The 14107-nt window shown below is 42.8% G+C and overlaps 1 protein-coding gene across 2 annotated transcripts in view; it reads left to right on the forward strand.

Moving 5' to 3' along the window:
* Nucleotides 1–14107, forward strand: part of LOC128692564 (WD repeat-containing protein 54-like) — a 66252-nt gene that overhangs the window by 38971 nt on the left and 13174 nt on the right. For both annotated transcript variants that reach the window (XM_070080881.1, XM_070080884.1), the window contains exons 4-6: nt 3613–3796; nt 5866–6070; nt 13263–13368. In XM_070080881.1, coding sequence (XP_069936982.1) covers nt 3613–3796; nt 5866–6070; nt 13263–13368 — 495 coding nt within the window. The remainder of the gene's footprint in view (nt 1–3612; nt 3797–5865; nt 6071–13262; nt 13369–14107) is intronic.

Below are 14107 nucleotides of genomic sequence, written 5' to 3' on the forward strand. Positions count from 1 at the left end.
TGAAATCACCACTTACCCAATTTTATTGGTGGTCACTGGAGATCTTGTTAGTGCCCATAGTATCTGTCCTATTATAACACCTAACTGGCCAGTTATGAGTCTTATATAATAAGAAGGTTTACTTAACTGTGGGCGAGGAGGCAACATTCCTTGTCTTTCTTTATTTCCTCCTCTGACTTAGATGTCCTGCCAAATCGATGCGGGTCTTCTTCCAGCAGGACTATGATATCACTTGGGTTGTCCCGATTTAGACGAGACTCCGTAAAAACTCCGTGGTCCTTGGGACAGGGCCGTGAGTTTAACATTTGCTCACTTGGGGAATGGCGACTCGTTTCACTTCACATATTCCCTTAAACTAAAGTCATTATCATTACCTCTCCCTCAGTTCACAAAGCGACTTAATGTCCCATTAATTTACACCAGTTAGAAGTTGATCCATTAAGATCTAAGCCCGATGAGTGATGATTGAATCGACAGGTATTTTCCTCCCAAACACTCGTCATGGCATGGCGCGTCGCGTGGTTCCCGGCTCGGCGTCCCCCATTATTTACTGTTTTCACGGTCCCTCACTCTTCACCAGGAACAGTTACATTCCTATTATGAAGTGAGGCCTATATTAATCCTTTAGGCAGCTGTGAACGTCAATTCCCTGGTCCCATTTTGACCAGACACCCACGCCATAGCTTGAACCAGTTCAAGAAGACTGCCAAGAAGTGTCTGATGAATGAAGCAACAGAAAGGGAGGGGAATGATTTTCTATTTTTTAGCTAAAATACGTGTAAATTTTACCTTATCCCTAGTAATGACCCTCGTATTGTAGATAGTCGTAATGACCCTCGGGTAGTAGATAGTCTTAATGACCCTCGTATTGTAGATAGTCTTAATGACCCTCGTGTAGTAGATAGTCTTTTTAGTATGATAATAAGATGTTATCTTCATTATAGAATAATAAGAAAATATTATAACCTTTATATTATAATAATAAGGTAAAAGGACCCCAATGGAAATAAGTCACTCTGTCTGACTTTTTTGGGTTATCCTAGGTTCTCTACACATATGCTGCTATGTATGATAATTCTATGTAACTGTATTGTGTATACCTGAATAAATTTACTTACTTACTTACTTGCCATTTTGGCATACCCACGCGACCGTTATTCTGCCTAGGTCTACCCTCTCCGACCCGGCGCATGCGCATGGTTCTCTTTCACTTTCAAATATATTTTAGACCAACAGCAGCGCAGTAATTACGTATTTACATCATAAAAATTATACAATATAATTTTGGGAAAATTACACAATATTTTCCACAAACTGTTTCTTATAAATTCTGAAGTGGTTAGAATTCGTCGGATGACTGAAGAATGTTACTACTAATTAACATCAAGTTGTTAACCCTTGTGTGTTTTCCACAAAGCAAAGTTAGCATTGTTATTGGGCTCCAAAATTCCCAATTTGTCAGTTTTACTAAATGAATAGTGAAAATAATTTGCATTTAATAAATAAAGAATGAATAGTCTTCTTGGCTTCAAAATATTAAGGCTGATGTATCATTCCATCAGGAGACAACCCGCACTCAGGAGAGATCCACTCATGAAGACGTCTGAGTGTCACTTGCAACATTATCTCATGAAGACGTCTGAGTGCCACTTGCAACATTATCTCATGAAGACGTCTGAGTGCCACTTGCAACATTATCTCATGAAGACGTCTGAGTGCCACTTGCAACATTAACAAGTCATAAGTTTCTCTCTGCTGACTGCGACATAGTTGTTCAGTGTTGCAGTCACAGTATTGCCACTTTTTATTCCTCATTCCATAAGAAGGAAGAAACAATACAAATTTAGACTATCTGCATGAAAAGTGGAAATTTTAATGATATTTTTTAAAAGACTTAGAATCGTTGGATTCAGAGCAATTACTTGAGAAAGCCTTTTTTTGATAGACAGATTCCGAGCGGCTTCAAACTTAATGTACTGGTGTATTTTAGATACTGATTTGAGACAACAAGAGAATTACTCTCAGTTTGGTTTCAGATCTGATGTTTCTTAGTGGAAGGTTTGAATTAGTGTGGATACATTTTCTGGTTCGCTTTAAATCTTCAGCGTTGATATTTAACTGCATTAGAAACCTTTGCCGCATTCTGCACTGTTCCGTTAGCGAGCATTGCTGTACAAGGGGCTGGGGTTACCTGGAGTTTACCTGGAGAGAGTTCCGGGGGTCAACGCCCCCGCGGCCCGGTCTGTGACCAGGCCTCCTGGTGGATCAGAGCCTGATCAACCAGGCTGTTGCTGCTGGGTGCACGCAAACCAACGTACGAGCCACAGCCCGGCTGATCAGGAACTGACTTTAGGTGCTTGTCCAGTGCCAGCTTGAAGACTGCCAGGGGTCTGTTGGTAATCCCCCTTATGTATGCTGGGAGGCAGTTGAACAGTCTCGGGCCCCTGACACTTATTGTATGGTCTCTTAACGTGCTAGTGACACCCCTGCTTTTCATTGGGGGGATGTTGCATCGTCTGCCAAGTCTTTTGCTTTCGTAGTGAGTGATTTTCGTGTGCAAGTTCGGTACTAGTCCCTCTAGGATTTTCCAGGTTAGGCAATACGGGAATATCTCTCTGGGATCTCGCAGCGACCGAAATACAAAAATTATTATTATTACATTTATGAGGAACGCAAAACCCGGAAGTGTAATATAGTGACTACTTGAATGAGAGGAAATGTGGGTCCAGCCTTGGAAGGTCACCTCCACTTCCTTGAATCAATAGATTCTCACCGCGTCTGGGAACCCTTATACCTATCTTGTGGGTGGTAGTCACAATATACCTATCCTGTGGTTGGTATATCTGGAGTATACCTGGAGAGAGTTTCGGGGTCAATGCCCCCGCGGTCCGGTCTGTGACCAGGCCTCATGGTGTATCAGGGTCTGATCCGATGTACGAACCACAGCCCGGCTGGTCTGGTACTGACTTTAGATGCCTGTCCAGTGCCTTCTTGAAGACAGACAGGGGTTTATTGGTAATCCCCCTTATGGATGCTGGGAGGCAGTTGAACAGTCTTGGGCCCCTGACACAACACCCATCCTGTGGGTGGAAGCCACAATATACCCATCATGTGGGCGGTAGCCGCAATATACGATATAAGGGACTTAGCCCTCTCACATCGTAGTGAGAGGGCTAAGTCCCTCAGAGGGCTGAGAGATCCCCTCCCCCTTTTACTGGAGATTTTTTTTACACCAGCTTCAAATATCCGTCTTGACAGACAGTAATTACAGGAACTATGTAGAACAGTACAGTTCTCTTCCTCGCTCAGTCAAATGTAATTTCTATTAGATTAGCCAATGCCTCGAAAATGTACTTTCCCACGCTCAAAGAAAGGAGTTGTTGGGATGGAGCATGGTAGTGTAATTAAAAAAGTGAAGATATAAATGTGTCGGATGGAAGGTGTAATCCCTATAGGTGATGTCTAAAAATCGACTGAACATAGGATGTGAAGGAGGTTTATGAGAAATAGAGGCATGGGCATCAAGCAGATATGAATGAGCTTGTTATATCTAAATGGCTTAAAAATGTTAAAACAACAATTAACACAAGAGGTAAACGTTGATTTTTGCAGGCATCGTGGGTTGAAGTGCGTGGTCAAGTGTTGCTGGTGTTGGCCACTACACAAGGTGTTCTTATGTATGACTGGGATGGCTCAGTGCTTCTTCACTCTCACCTCCTGCCCTGCCCGCCACCAGACATACCCTTCTCCTTCACTAAGGGTATTACTGCCCTCTCCACCGGATACATTTGTGTTGGTAAGCTCATTGTTACTTTTTATTGTTCATATGAATTTTTTAAATATTTTTTGGGTATTTATAAAATAATTAGCCTGTGAAAATGAGAATCCTTCATTTTTAAATGCAACTTAGATTCTTGTTTTCATTTGTGTAAACAATGTCATATGACCCATTGTCCACAACTTGTTTTACGTTCATGAAAGTATGAAACTCACTGTACTGTTACGTTACTCTGAACTTAGACCCAAGAACAAAGAGACATGAAAAAGACTGGAGTTTACCTGAAGTAAAATTAGGACACAAAAAGTGAACTGGATTTGCAGTTCTGTGGGACAGAGGATTGCAACTAGCAGATGGTAAAGACGTGTGTGGTGTCAACGACGTGAATGTCATTGTTGGGGAGAGGTGTGATCTTGTAACATAATGAATCTGCTGTATAGTAGTATTGGCACTGTTTCTTTTTGGTGATGACTTATTGCGTTTGGGAGATGCTTAAGTTGCAGAGGTTGTTGTAGTTTAGGATTAGATTTTTAGATTTTGCCACCGAATAACGGAGATAAAACACCTCAATTACTGGGAGCGCTTGAGGTTCCTAAACCTGTATTCCCTGGAACGCAGGCGGGAGAGATACATGATTATATACACCTGGAAAATCCTAGAGGGACTAGTACCGAACTTGCACACGAAAATCACTCACTACGAAAGCAAAAGACTTGGCAGACGATGCAACATCCCCCCAATGAAAAGCAGGGGTGTCACTAGCACGTTAAGAGACCATACAATAAGTGTCAGGGGCCCGAGACTGTTCAACTGCCTCCCAGCATACATAAGGGGGATTACCAACAGACCCCTGGCAGTCTTCAAGCTGGCACTGGACAAGCACCTAAAGTCGGTTCCTGACCAGCCGGGCTGTGGATCGTACGTTGGTTTGCGTGCAGCCAGCAGTAACAGGCTGGTTGATCAGGCTCTGATCCATCAGGAGGCCTGGTCACAGACCGGGCCGCGGGGGCGTTGACCCCCGGAACTCTCTCCAGGTAAACTCCAGGTAAACTCCAGGAAGTGGCTAGTTTATTGTGCACTCTATGTCCATCCTGTGGACGGCAGCGCAAGAGCATATGGACACACAAAAGGCCCAGGAACTAGGCCCCAAAAGAGTTAACAGGTGTACATATGGATTTATATCTACATATCTACAGTTCACTTATCTGTTATAAGCAAATTTAGGAAATTTGCTAGTTTAGGAGGGTATGTAAAAGAAGACAGCTTCTAGTAGACATAGAAAAACAAGTTCGAGAGTCGCCTAGATAAGAGGGAAAGAAATGTATTTAAACATTTACGAGTGGATGTATCAGCAAATGAATGTATGAAATAAATAATCGAAGAATAAGAGAAAGAAAAAAGTAGCAGAAGAGTTGAAGCGTCTGTAGAAAGAAATTTGTCAATATATGCAAAAATTGTTATGTACCAGACTGGTAGCTAAAGCTCTCGCTTCACACGGAGAGAGTCTGTGTTCGATTCCCGGCGAGGGTAGAAACATTGGGCGTGTTTTTTTTTACATCTGTTGTCTATGTTCCCCATCAGTAAAATGGGTACCTGGGTGTTAGTCGACTGGTATGGGTCGCATCCTGGGACAAAATTGACCTAATTTACGGGAAATGCTCTGCATAACAAGCGACTTTCTATATAGTAGTATATCAGTGATGTCAACTATGGTCTGTATACCTTGTACATGTACTTGTAGAAATAAAGATATTATATTATTTTAAACTGATCCTTTCTTTAATGTTAATGTAAATAACTAAATTTACTTTATTCCTACTGTATCTCCTTTTATTGTAGCTGATTTTCACACAGTTGAGTTACTTAGCTGTTCTAACTTTGAAGGCCCTGCCTAGTATGGGCCAGCAGGCCTAATGATGTGTTACTCCTTTCTTATATTCTTAATAAGATATTACAAGGACCCCACTGGAAATAAGTCAGTGTCTCACTATTTTTAGGGGTTATCCTTGATAATTGTACTTATATGTACGTGTACCTAAATCAACTTACTAACAAGAAGTGGTAATATATGCATTGTGGCGTGACAGGCGTGCACACAGGTGAGATCCTGGTGATGTGTGTGGGTGAAGGGGTGGAGGTGAGTGCTGTGGAGAAGGTCAGGTGGCACGCCCGTCCCATCACTGCTCTGGCCGCCCACGGTTCCCTGTTGGTGAGTGGTGATGATGGTGGTGACATCAGCGTGGCTCAGGACAACAATGGTCTTACCAAGCTTTACTCCGTGGACTCTTATGGGTAAGTGAATGTTGTTAGATCTCTCCAAACTAAACTTGTCATCATCACTAACACCTTCTCTTTCTTATATATTTTGTTTAAATCTTGTTTCCTCTTCTCTCATCACAAAGATTATTATTTAACTTTTGTACTGTTAATTCTGGTACATATGTTAACTCTGGTGCACATGTTAACTCTGGTACATATGTTAACTCTGGCGCACATGTTAACTCTGGTACATATGTTAACTCTGGTGCACATGTTAACTCTGGTACACATGTTAACTCTGGTACACATGTTAACTCTGGTACACATGTTAACTCTGGTACACATGTTAACTCTGGTACACATGTTAACTCTGGTACACATGTTAACTCTGGTACACATGTTAACTCTGGTACATATGTTAACTCTGGTACACATGTTAACTCTGGTACATGTTAACTCTGGTGCACATGTTAACTCTGGTACACATGTTAACTCTGGTACACATGTTAACTCTGGTACACATGTTAACTCAGTGCACTCAGTCCCTCAAATCTCAACATCCGTGCACACAATGGATGTCAAAGCTCCCGGAGAGCTCCAAGTGGGAAGAACCAACAGCCCCTCCCAGCAGACAGCTGACAGCTACCGCGACTTCACCTCTACAAATGACCTAAAATCTGCAATAAAATTAAGGTCCATCAGGACGCTGACACACATCCCCAAAAGCAGCTCGCCCTCAAGCTGCTAGCAAATTCGCTGACCTCTTGAAGAAAGTCAACGATACTCCTGCAAACAACAAATCCTGACACAACCTACTGTTATCTGGCACTGGCTGTCTGGCTGTCCCACCGAGGGACAAGACCCTAGCAACACCTGTTATTAGGGCAATGAATGCATTCCCTACAGATGATTATTAATTTCTGATATATATATTCATCGTCTTCTATTTTCCATTGTTTTTCAGTGATTATTCATAATTTTACTAGCCATTCTATAATTTATTCCTTTTGCGTGTTTCTGCGATTCCAACAGATTTATAAATATTATTGATTCTCAGAGCGAAATCTATAACAATATTGTGTTCTTCATATTGTTTTTATATATTGTTATAATTATTGTGTTCTGCTTATTTTATCTTTGTCATCTATTCAATATTTTATATAATTTTTGTGCCATTTTTATATAATTTCTTATCAGCTACATTTGATTTTTATATTAATGTAATATTATTGATAAGGAACGAAAGGACCTCAATGGAAATAAGTCACTGTCCGACTGTTTTGGGTTATTCCAGGTTCTCTACACATATGCTGCTATGTATGATAATCTATTTAAATGTATTTGTGTATATCTGAATAAACTTACTTACTAACTCGGGTACACATCTTAACTCTGATACACATGTTAACTCTGGTACACGTGTTAACTCTGGTACACATGTTAACTGGTACACATGTTAGCTCTGGTACACATATTTCAAGGTCTGGCCAGACTCAAGCACTTGTCATCTACTCGCTGTGTTGACTTTGACTTTTGTGTGTGAACTAAGTCACACTTTGTGTGTCTTCCCAGAGAAGTGTGTAACAGCACTAGGTAAACCTCTGGGAAATCACTCCACTTTACCTACTATAAACAACTCATTACCATTATAACTTGCTTGATGAAGGTACATCCTCGTCACTGCCGTGGACCAGTGTGTCTATCACTGTACGTTTTATTGTAACAATTAATGCTTATTGCTTGTAGCGTATCTGGAGTCATTTCTAAGAGTTACCATCCCCCTTCCCCTGCGGCACGGTTTCAGACTAGGTCTTCTGGTTGCTGGCTTAATCGATTAGGCTATTGGTGGCCGCCATCTGCAGTTCTATGTATGAGTCACAGCCCGGCTGACCAGGAACTGCCTTCACGAACTTATCGAATTCGGTCTTGAAGACGGCCACAGGTTTGTTGGTAATTTCCCTAATGCACGAGGGGAGGATGATGAAGAGTCGTGGTCCCTTGACATTTACTGGGTTCTCTCTAAGAGAGATACTTCATAGGATGTATCATGCATATTCTGGCAAGCCTCCTGCTTTCACGTGGAGTGACTTGGGTTCGCTAGTTCGAAATCAATCCCTCTAGAATCTTCTTGGTGAGTTTATGATGTATCTTTCTCGCCTACATTCTAGGGTGTACACTTTGAGAGACATCAAACACTTCTAGTAATTTAGAAACCTGGCTGAGGTTATATAAGCCATACCACGGGCGGGGATAGAACCCGCGATCTGAGAATCTCAAAACTCCAGACCATCGCGTTAGCCACTGGACCAGCTAGCCACAATAAGATTCGTCCAACTAGGTATATTTCTACACCATAGGAAGGTTAGCATAGGCACCACTGTGACTACAAATGCAAGTTTTTACAGACGAATCTCCAGAGGGGACTTGAGCTAGAGTTCGTCACGGCCACGCTAGCTGGAGATTCGTCTGTAAAAACTTGCATTTGTGGTCACAGTGGTGCCTATGCTAACCTTCCTATGGTGTAGAAATATACCTAGTTGGACGAATCTTATTGTGGCTAGCTGGTCTAGTGGCTAACGCGACGGTCTGGAGTTTTGAGACTCTCTGACCGCGGGTTCAATCCCGGCCGGGGTATGGTGGGACCAAGTAAACCAAGTCCTAAACTATATAAGCTGGGAAGATAGACTATGCAACACAGACCCTAACTTATGCCTTGAACAGATTAACTCGGTGGCACTCGATGTATGCTCAAAGCTTATTTCTTTAAGAAAAAGGAGGAGTATTTGTAAAATAGAAAGAGATAGGTGCTCCCTCCCCAGGCCACGGAAAAGAATAACAGAGCGGCTAAAAGAGGCCAATATATCTGAAATGCGTAGGGAGACACTGGTCAGAGAAATAGCAAACGTCGAACTTAAGCTAAAGGAATCATATAGGAGTCAGGAATCGCGGGAAGAACTAAAAGCCATAAATGAAATTGAAAGAAATCCAAAGTATTTCTTTTCTTATCCCAAATCAAAGTCAAAAACAACATCCAGTATTGTGCCCCTACTTAAACAACATGCATCCTACACAGATGACAGCAAGGAAATAAGTGAGCTACTCAAGTCCCAATATGACTCAGTTTTTAGCAAGCCGCTAACCAGACTGAGAGTTGAAGATCAAAATTAATTTTTTATGAGAGAGCCACAGAATTTGGCAAACACAAGCCTATCTGATGTTATCCTGACGCCAAATGACTTCAAACAGGCGATAAATGACATGCCCATGCACTCTGCCCCAGGGCCAGACTCTTGGAACCCGTGTTCATCAAGAACTGCAAGAAGCCCCTATCACGAGCTTTTACCATCCTATGGAGAGGGAGCATGGACACGGGGGTCGTCCCACATTTACTAAAAATCAACAGACATAGCCCCACTCCACAAAGGGGGCAGTAAAGCAATAGCAAAGAACTACAGACCGATAGCACTAACATCCCATATCATAAAAATCTTTGAAAGGGTCCTAAGAAGCAAGATCGCCACCCATCTAGATACCCATCAGTTACACAACCCAGGGCAACATGGGTTTAGAGCAGGTCGCTCCTGTCTGTCCCAACTACTGGATCACTACGACAAGGTCCTAGATGCACTAGAAGACAAAGAGAATGCAGATGTAATATATACAGACTTTGCAAAAGCCTTCGAATCTGCATGACAGTGTCTTCCATTGCAGACACTGCAAGGCTCCAGGCGGACATCAACCAAATCTTTCAGTGGGCTGCAGAAAACAATATGAAGTTCAACGATGAGAAATTTCAATTACTCAGATATGGTAAACATGAGGAAATTAAATCTTCATCAGAGTACAAAACAAATTCTGGCCACAAAATAGAGCGAAACACCGTCAAAGACCTGGGAGTGATCCTGTCGGAGGATCTCACCTTCAAGGACCATAACATTGTATCAATCCCATCTGCTAGAAAAATGACAGGATGGATAATGAGAACCTTCAAAACTAGGGAGGCCAAGCCCATGATGACACTCTTCAGGTCACTTGTTCTATCTAGGCTGAAATATTGCTGCACACTAACAGCACCTTTCAAGGCAGGTGAAATTGCTGACCTACAAAATGTACAGAGAACCTTCACGGCGCGCATAACGGAGATAAAACACCTCAATTACTGGGAGCACTTGAGGTTCCTAAACCTGTATTCCCTGGAACGCAGGCGGGAGAGATACATGATTATATACACCTGGAAAATCCTAGAGGGACTAGTACCGAACTTGTACACGAAAATAACTCACTACGAAAGCAAAAGACTTGGCAGACGATGCAACATCCCCCCAATGAAAAGCAGGGGTGTCACTAGCACGTTAAGAGACCATAAAATAAGTGTCAGGGGCCCGAGACTGTTCAACTGCCTCCCAGCATACATAAGGGGGATTACCAACAGACCCCTGGCAGTCTTCAAGCTGGCACTGGACAAGCACCTAAAGTCGGTTCCTGACCAGCCGGGCTGTGGCTCGTACGTTGGTTTGCGTGCAGCCAGCAGTAACAGCCTGGTTGATCAGGCTCTGATCCACCAGGAGGCCTGGTCACAGACCGGGCCGCGGGGGCGTTGACCCCCGGAACTCTCTCCAGGTAAACTCCAGGTATGGCGTAATAGCGCACAAAATGCGTGCTAAAGGAATAACAGGAAATGTTGGTAAATGGATCTGTAATTTCCTCACAAACAGAACACAAAGAGTACTAGTCAACAGAGTAAAGTCTGAGGCGGCTACGGTGGAAAGCTCTGTTCCACGAGGCACAGTACTTGCTCCCATCTTGTTTCTCATCCTTATATCTGATATAGACAAGGATGTCAGCCACAGCACCGTGTCTTCCTTTGCAGATGACACCCGAATCTGCATGACAGTGTCTTCCATTGCAGACACTGCAAGGCTCCAGGCGGACATCAACCAAATCTTTCAGTGGGCTGCAGAAAACAATATGAAGTTCAACGATGAGAAATTTCAATTACTCCGATATGGTAAACATGAGGAAATTAAATCTTCATCAGAGGATAAAACAAATTCTGGCCACAAAATTGAGCGGAAAACCAACGTCAAAGACCTGGGAGTGATCATGTCGGAGGATCTCACCTTCAAGGACCATAACATTGTATCAATCGCATCTGCTAGAAAAATGGCAGGATGGATAATGAGAACCTTCAAAACTAGGGATGCCAAGCCCATGATGACACTCTTCAGGTCGCTTGTTCTATCTAGGCTGGAATATTGCTGCACACTAATAGCAACTTTCAAGGCAGGTGAAATTGCTGACCTAGAAAATGTACAGAGAACCTTCACGGCGCGCATAACGGAGATAAAACACCTCAATTACTGGGAGCGCTTGAGGTTAAGTAGCGGCCCAATACTGGATGTTGTTCTCGACTTTGATTTGGCATAAGAAAAGAAATACTTTGGGTTTCTTTCGATTTCATTTATGGCTTTTGAGGAGAGTTGTATGGTGTAGAGAGTGGAGGTTATAGAACTGAAATCTTAATTCATGATAAGTGAATCTTTTGTTGTATTATGTAAAAAATTGTAGATTGTTGTGGGAAGTTGTGGGTATCACCAGAAATTTGTTGTATATGAAAATGTGTATTATTGAGAATTTATGTAATGAAGAAAATGTATTACATAAAATGGAAAATAAATGAAGGAAAATATTGTGTATTAGTGTTATCCTATATTTACTTCATTTAAGTCATTTTAAGTTAAGAGGAAGTTACTGTGTGAGGTCATGGGTGGTTATCATGTGACGTCATTGACCGCTGAGTAAACACAGGTGGGGTGACGTCATACATGTGACGTCATTGACCGCTGAGTAAACACAGGTGGGGTGACGTCATACATGTGACGTCATTGACCGCTGAGTAAACACAGGTGGGGTGACGTCATACATGTTAGTTCGTTCAAGAGGAAGTTACTTGTATAGAACTGCATAGGGAGGACCCAAAAATTTGATCCAAGGAAGTGAAGGGTAAATCTTGATCTGAGGAGATAGAGCAGGAATAGTGGATTTAGAGGGTGATGGTAGTGTTCTTGATCCTAGGAAGTGGAGGGTAAATCTTTTTCCGAGGAAATGGATCAGGAATATTCGGTTTAGAGGGTGGGGGGAGGGGGGAGGGAGAAGGAGGTCTTGATCCGAGGAAGTGGAACATGAATATTGGGGAGATAGGAGTGGATGGTGGGAGGTGTTGGGAGGGAGATGGAGGGTAAACCTTGATCCGAGGAGATGGAGAATACAAGAAAATGGAAAAAAAAATCGAAAATATTTGGGGGGATGGGGAGGATAAATCTTGATCCAAGGAGATGGAGAATACATGAAAATGGAAAAAATCTCAAATATTTTTGGGGGGATGGAGAGGGAGATCTTGATCTAAGGAAGTGGAGCAGGAATATTTGGGCATATTATTATTATTATTATAATAAAAAAGAAGCGCTAACCCACAAGGGCTATACAGCGCTGTATTTGGGCATAGAGGGTATGGGAGATGGAAGTGGTGGCGGGAGGTGTGGGGGAGATGGAGGGTAAATCTTGATCCAAGGAGCTGGGGAGCACAAGAAAATGAAATTAAAAAAAAATCGAAAAAAAATTCGGGGAGCGGGGCCGATCCGACGGACGCGGCAGGTGTTGTAGAAGGTGAGGGCGCGCGGGCGAGGGTCGGCGTGGCGTGGGACCGGAAGGGTCATTATCATATAGGTGCGAAATTTCACATCTTGGTGCGAAAAGGCGGCATCCTTTGAGAGACCGCTGAGCCACCTTCCCTACTACTATTGTCAGGGGACCAAGACTGTTCAGCTGCCTCCCAGCATACATAAGAGGGATTACCATTAGGCCCCTGGCTGTCTTCAAGGTGCTGGAGAGTCACCTAAAGTCAGTAGTTGACCAGCCGGGCTGTGGTTCTTACATCAGTTTCCGTGCGGCCAGCAGTAACAGTCTGGTTGATCAAGCTCTGATCCACCGCGAGGCCTGGTCATTGGAAGAGCCGCGGGGGCTTTGTCCCCCAAAACACCCTCCAGGTATACTCTTGGTATAGGTGTTTAAATACTAAAATACGTAAAATCAGCATTAGAAATGTGTTTCAGTTTAATTAATACTACAGGATCTATATTTTATATGAGGTCAGACGTGTGAGACACAACAGTAAGTGCAGAGTGAGCTTAGATAATTAGTGTGAGTTTCTGCTGTTGTTGTTCAGGTGTGCAGTGACGTGCCTGGCCGCCTGGGAGGGCCAGGTGCTGGCCGGCTACCTCTCTGGTCATCTCAGGATCTTCAACCTTCAAAATGGAAAGATAGTCGCTGAGGTGAGTTGACCTGTTATATATATATTTGTTCATGTGGGTGTCTGTGGGATGCTTGGTCCCCGTAAGTTAGTGGCAGACTAGGCCTCTCTCTTGATTGTCTGCTCACTCACTTCCAACACTTTACTGACCACCTCGCAAGTAACCCGCAAGGTGGACATAAAATTAGTTTCGGGTCGTCCAGAACCATGATAAGGTAGAGAAGTATGGGTCAGTTTCATTACACCTGTTGCCCATCTTCATCTGTCACTCAATTGGTAATTGTATTAGGCTACTGACGCAGGTAGCAGCTTAGTGGGTCGTGACATATCTTAAATAAGGTTGGGCTTCGAAATTAGTTAATGTTAAGTAACTGCTCTTAGTCTGTAAATTCAAGTATATGTATTATGGTCGCTCCACGACCCGGGAAACGTATCCCAGTATTCCATAGGTCACCCCTCCTCTACCTTAATAAATGTAAAGAGGAATACCGGAGGGTGGTTATAATATTCTAGTGCAGTGTAGCGCCTTCAGAAAATAATTTCGTCAATAACTAAAACAAAAAAGTTAATGTTTTACAGCATTATTTTCATAGATTTAGCTACGTTTATAGGTAAATTGCTGTTAAATTGTTCATTCACTTCTATACCTTCTGGGACACAAGACAAGTCAAGGGAGTATCTGACCTCATACTGCAGTCACTGCTTTATTCTCTTTTTCTGGCCGGACATCATCGAGCCAACACCTCTCTCATCACTGTCTG

This window comes from Cherax quadricarinatus, chromosome 6, assembly GCF_038502225.1.
Source record: "Cherax quadricarinatus isolate ZL_2023a chromosome 6, ASM3850222v1, whole genome shotgun sequence".
In the NCBI taxonomy this organism is placed as follows: Eukaryota; Metazoa; Arthropoda; class Malacostraca; order Decapoda; family Parastacidae; genus Cherax; species Cherax quadricarinatus.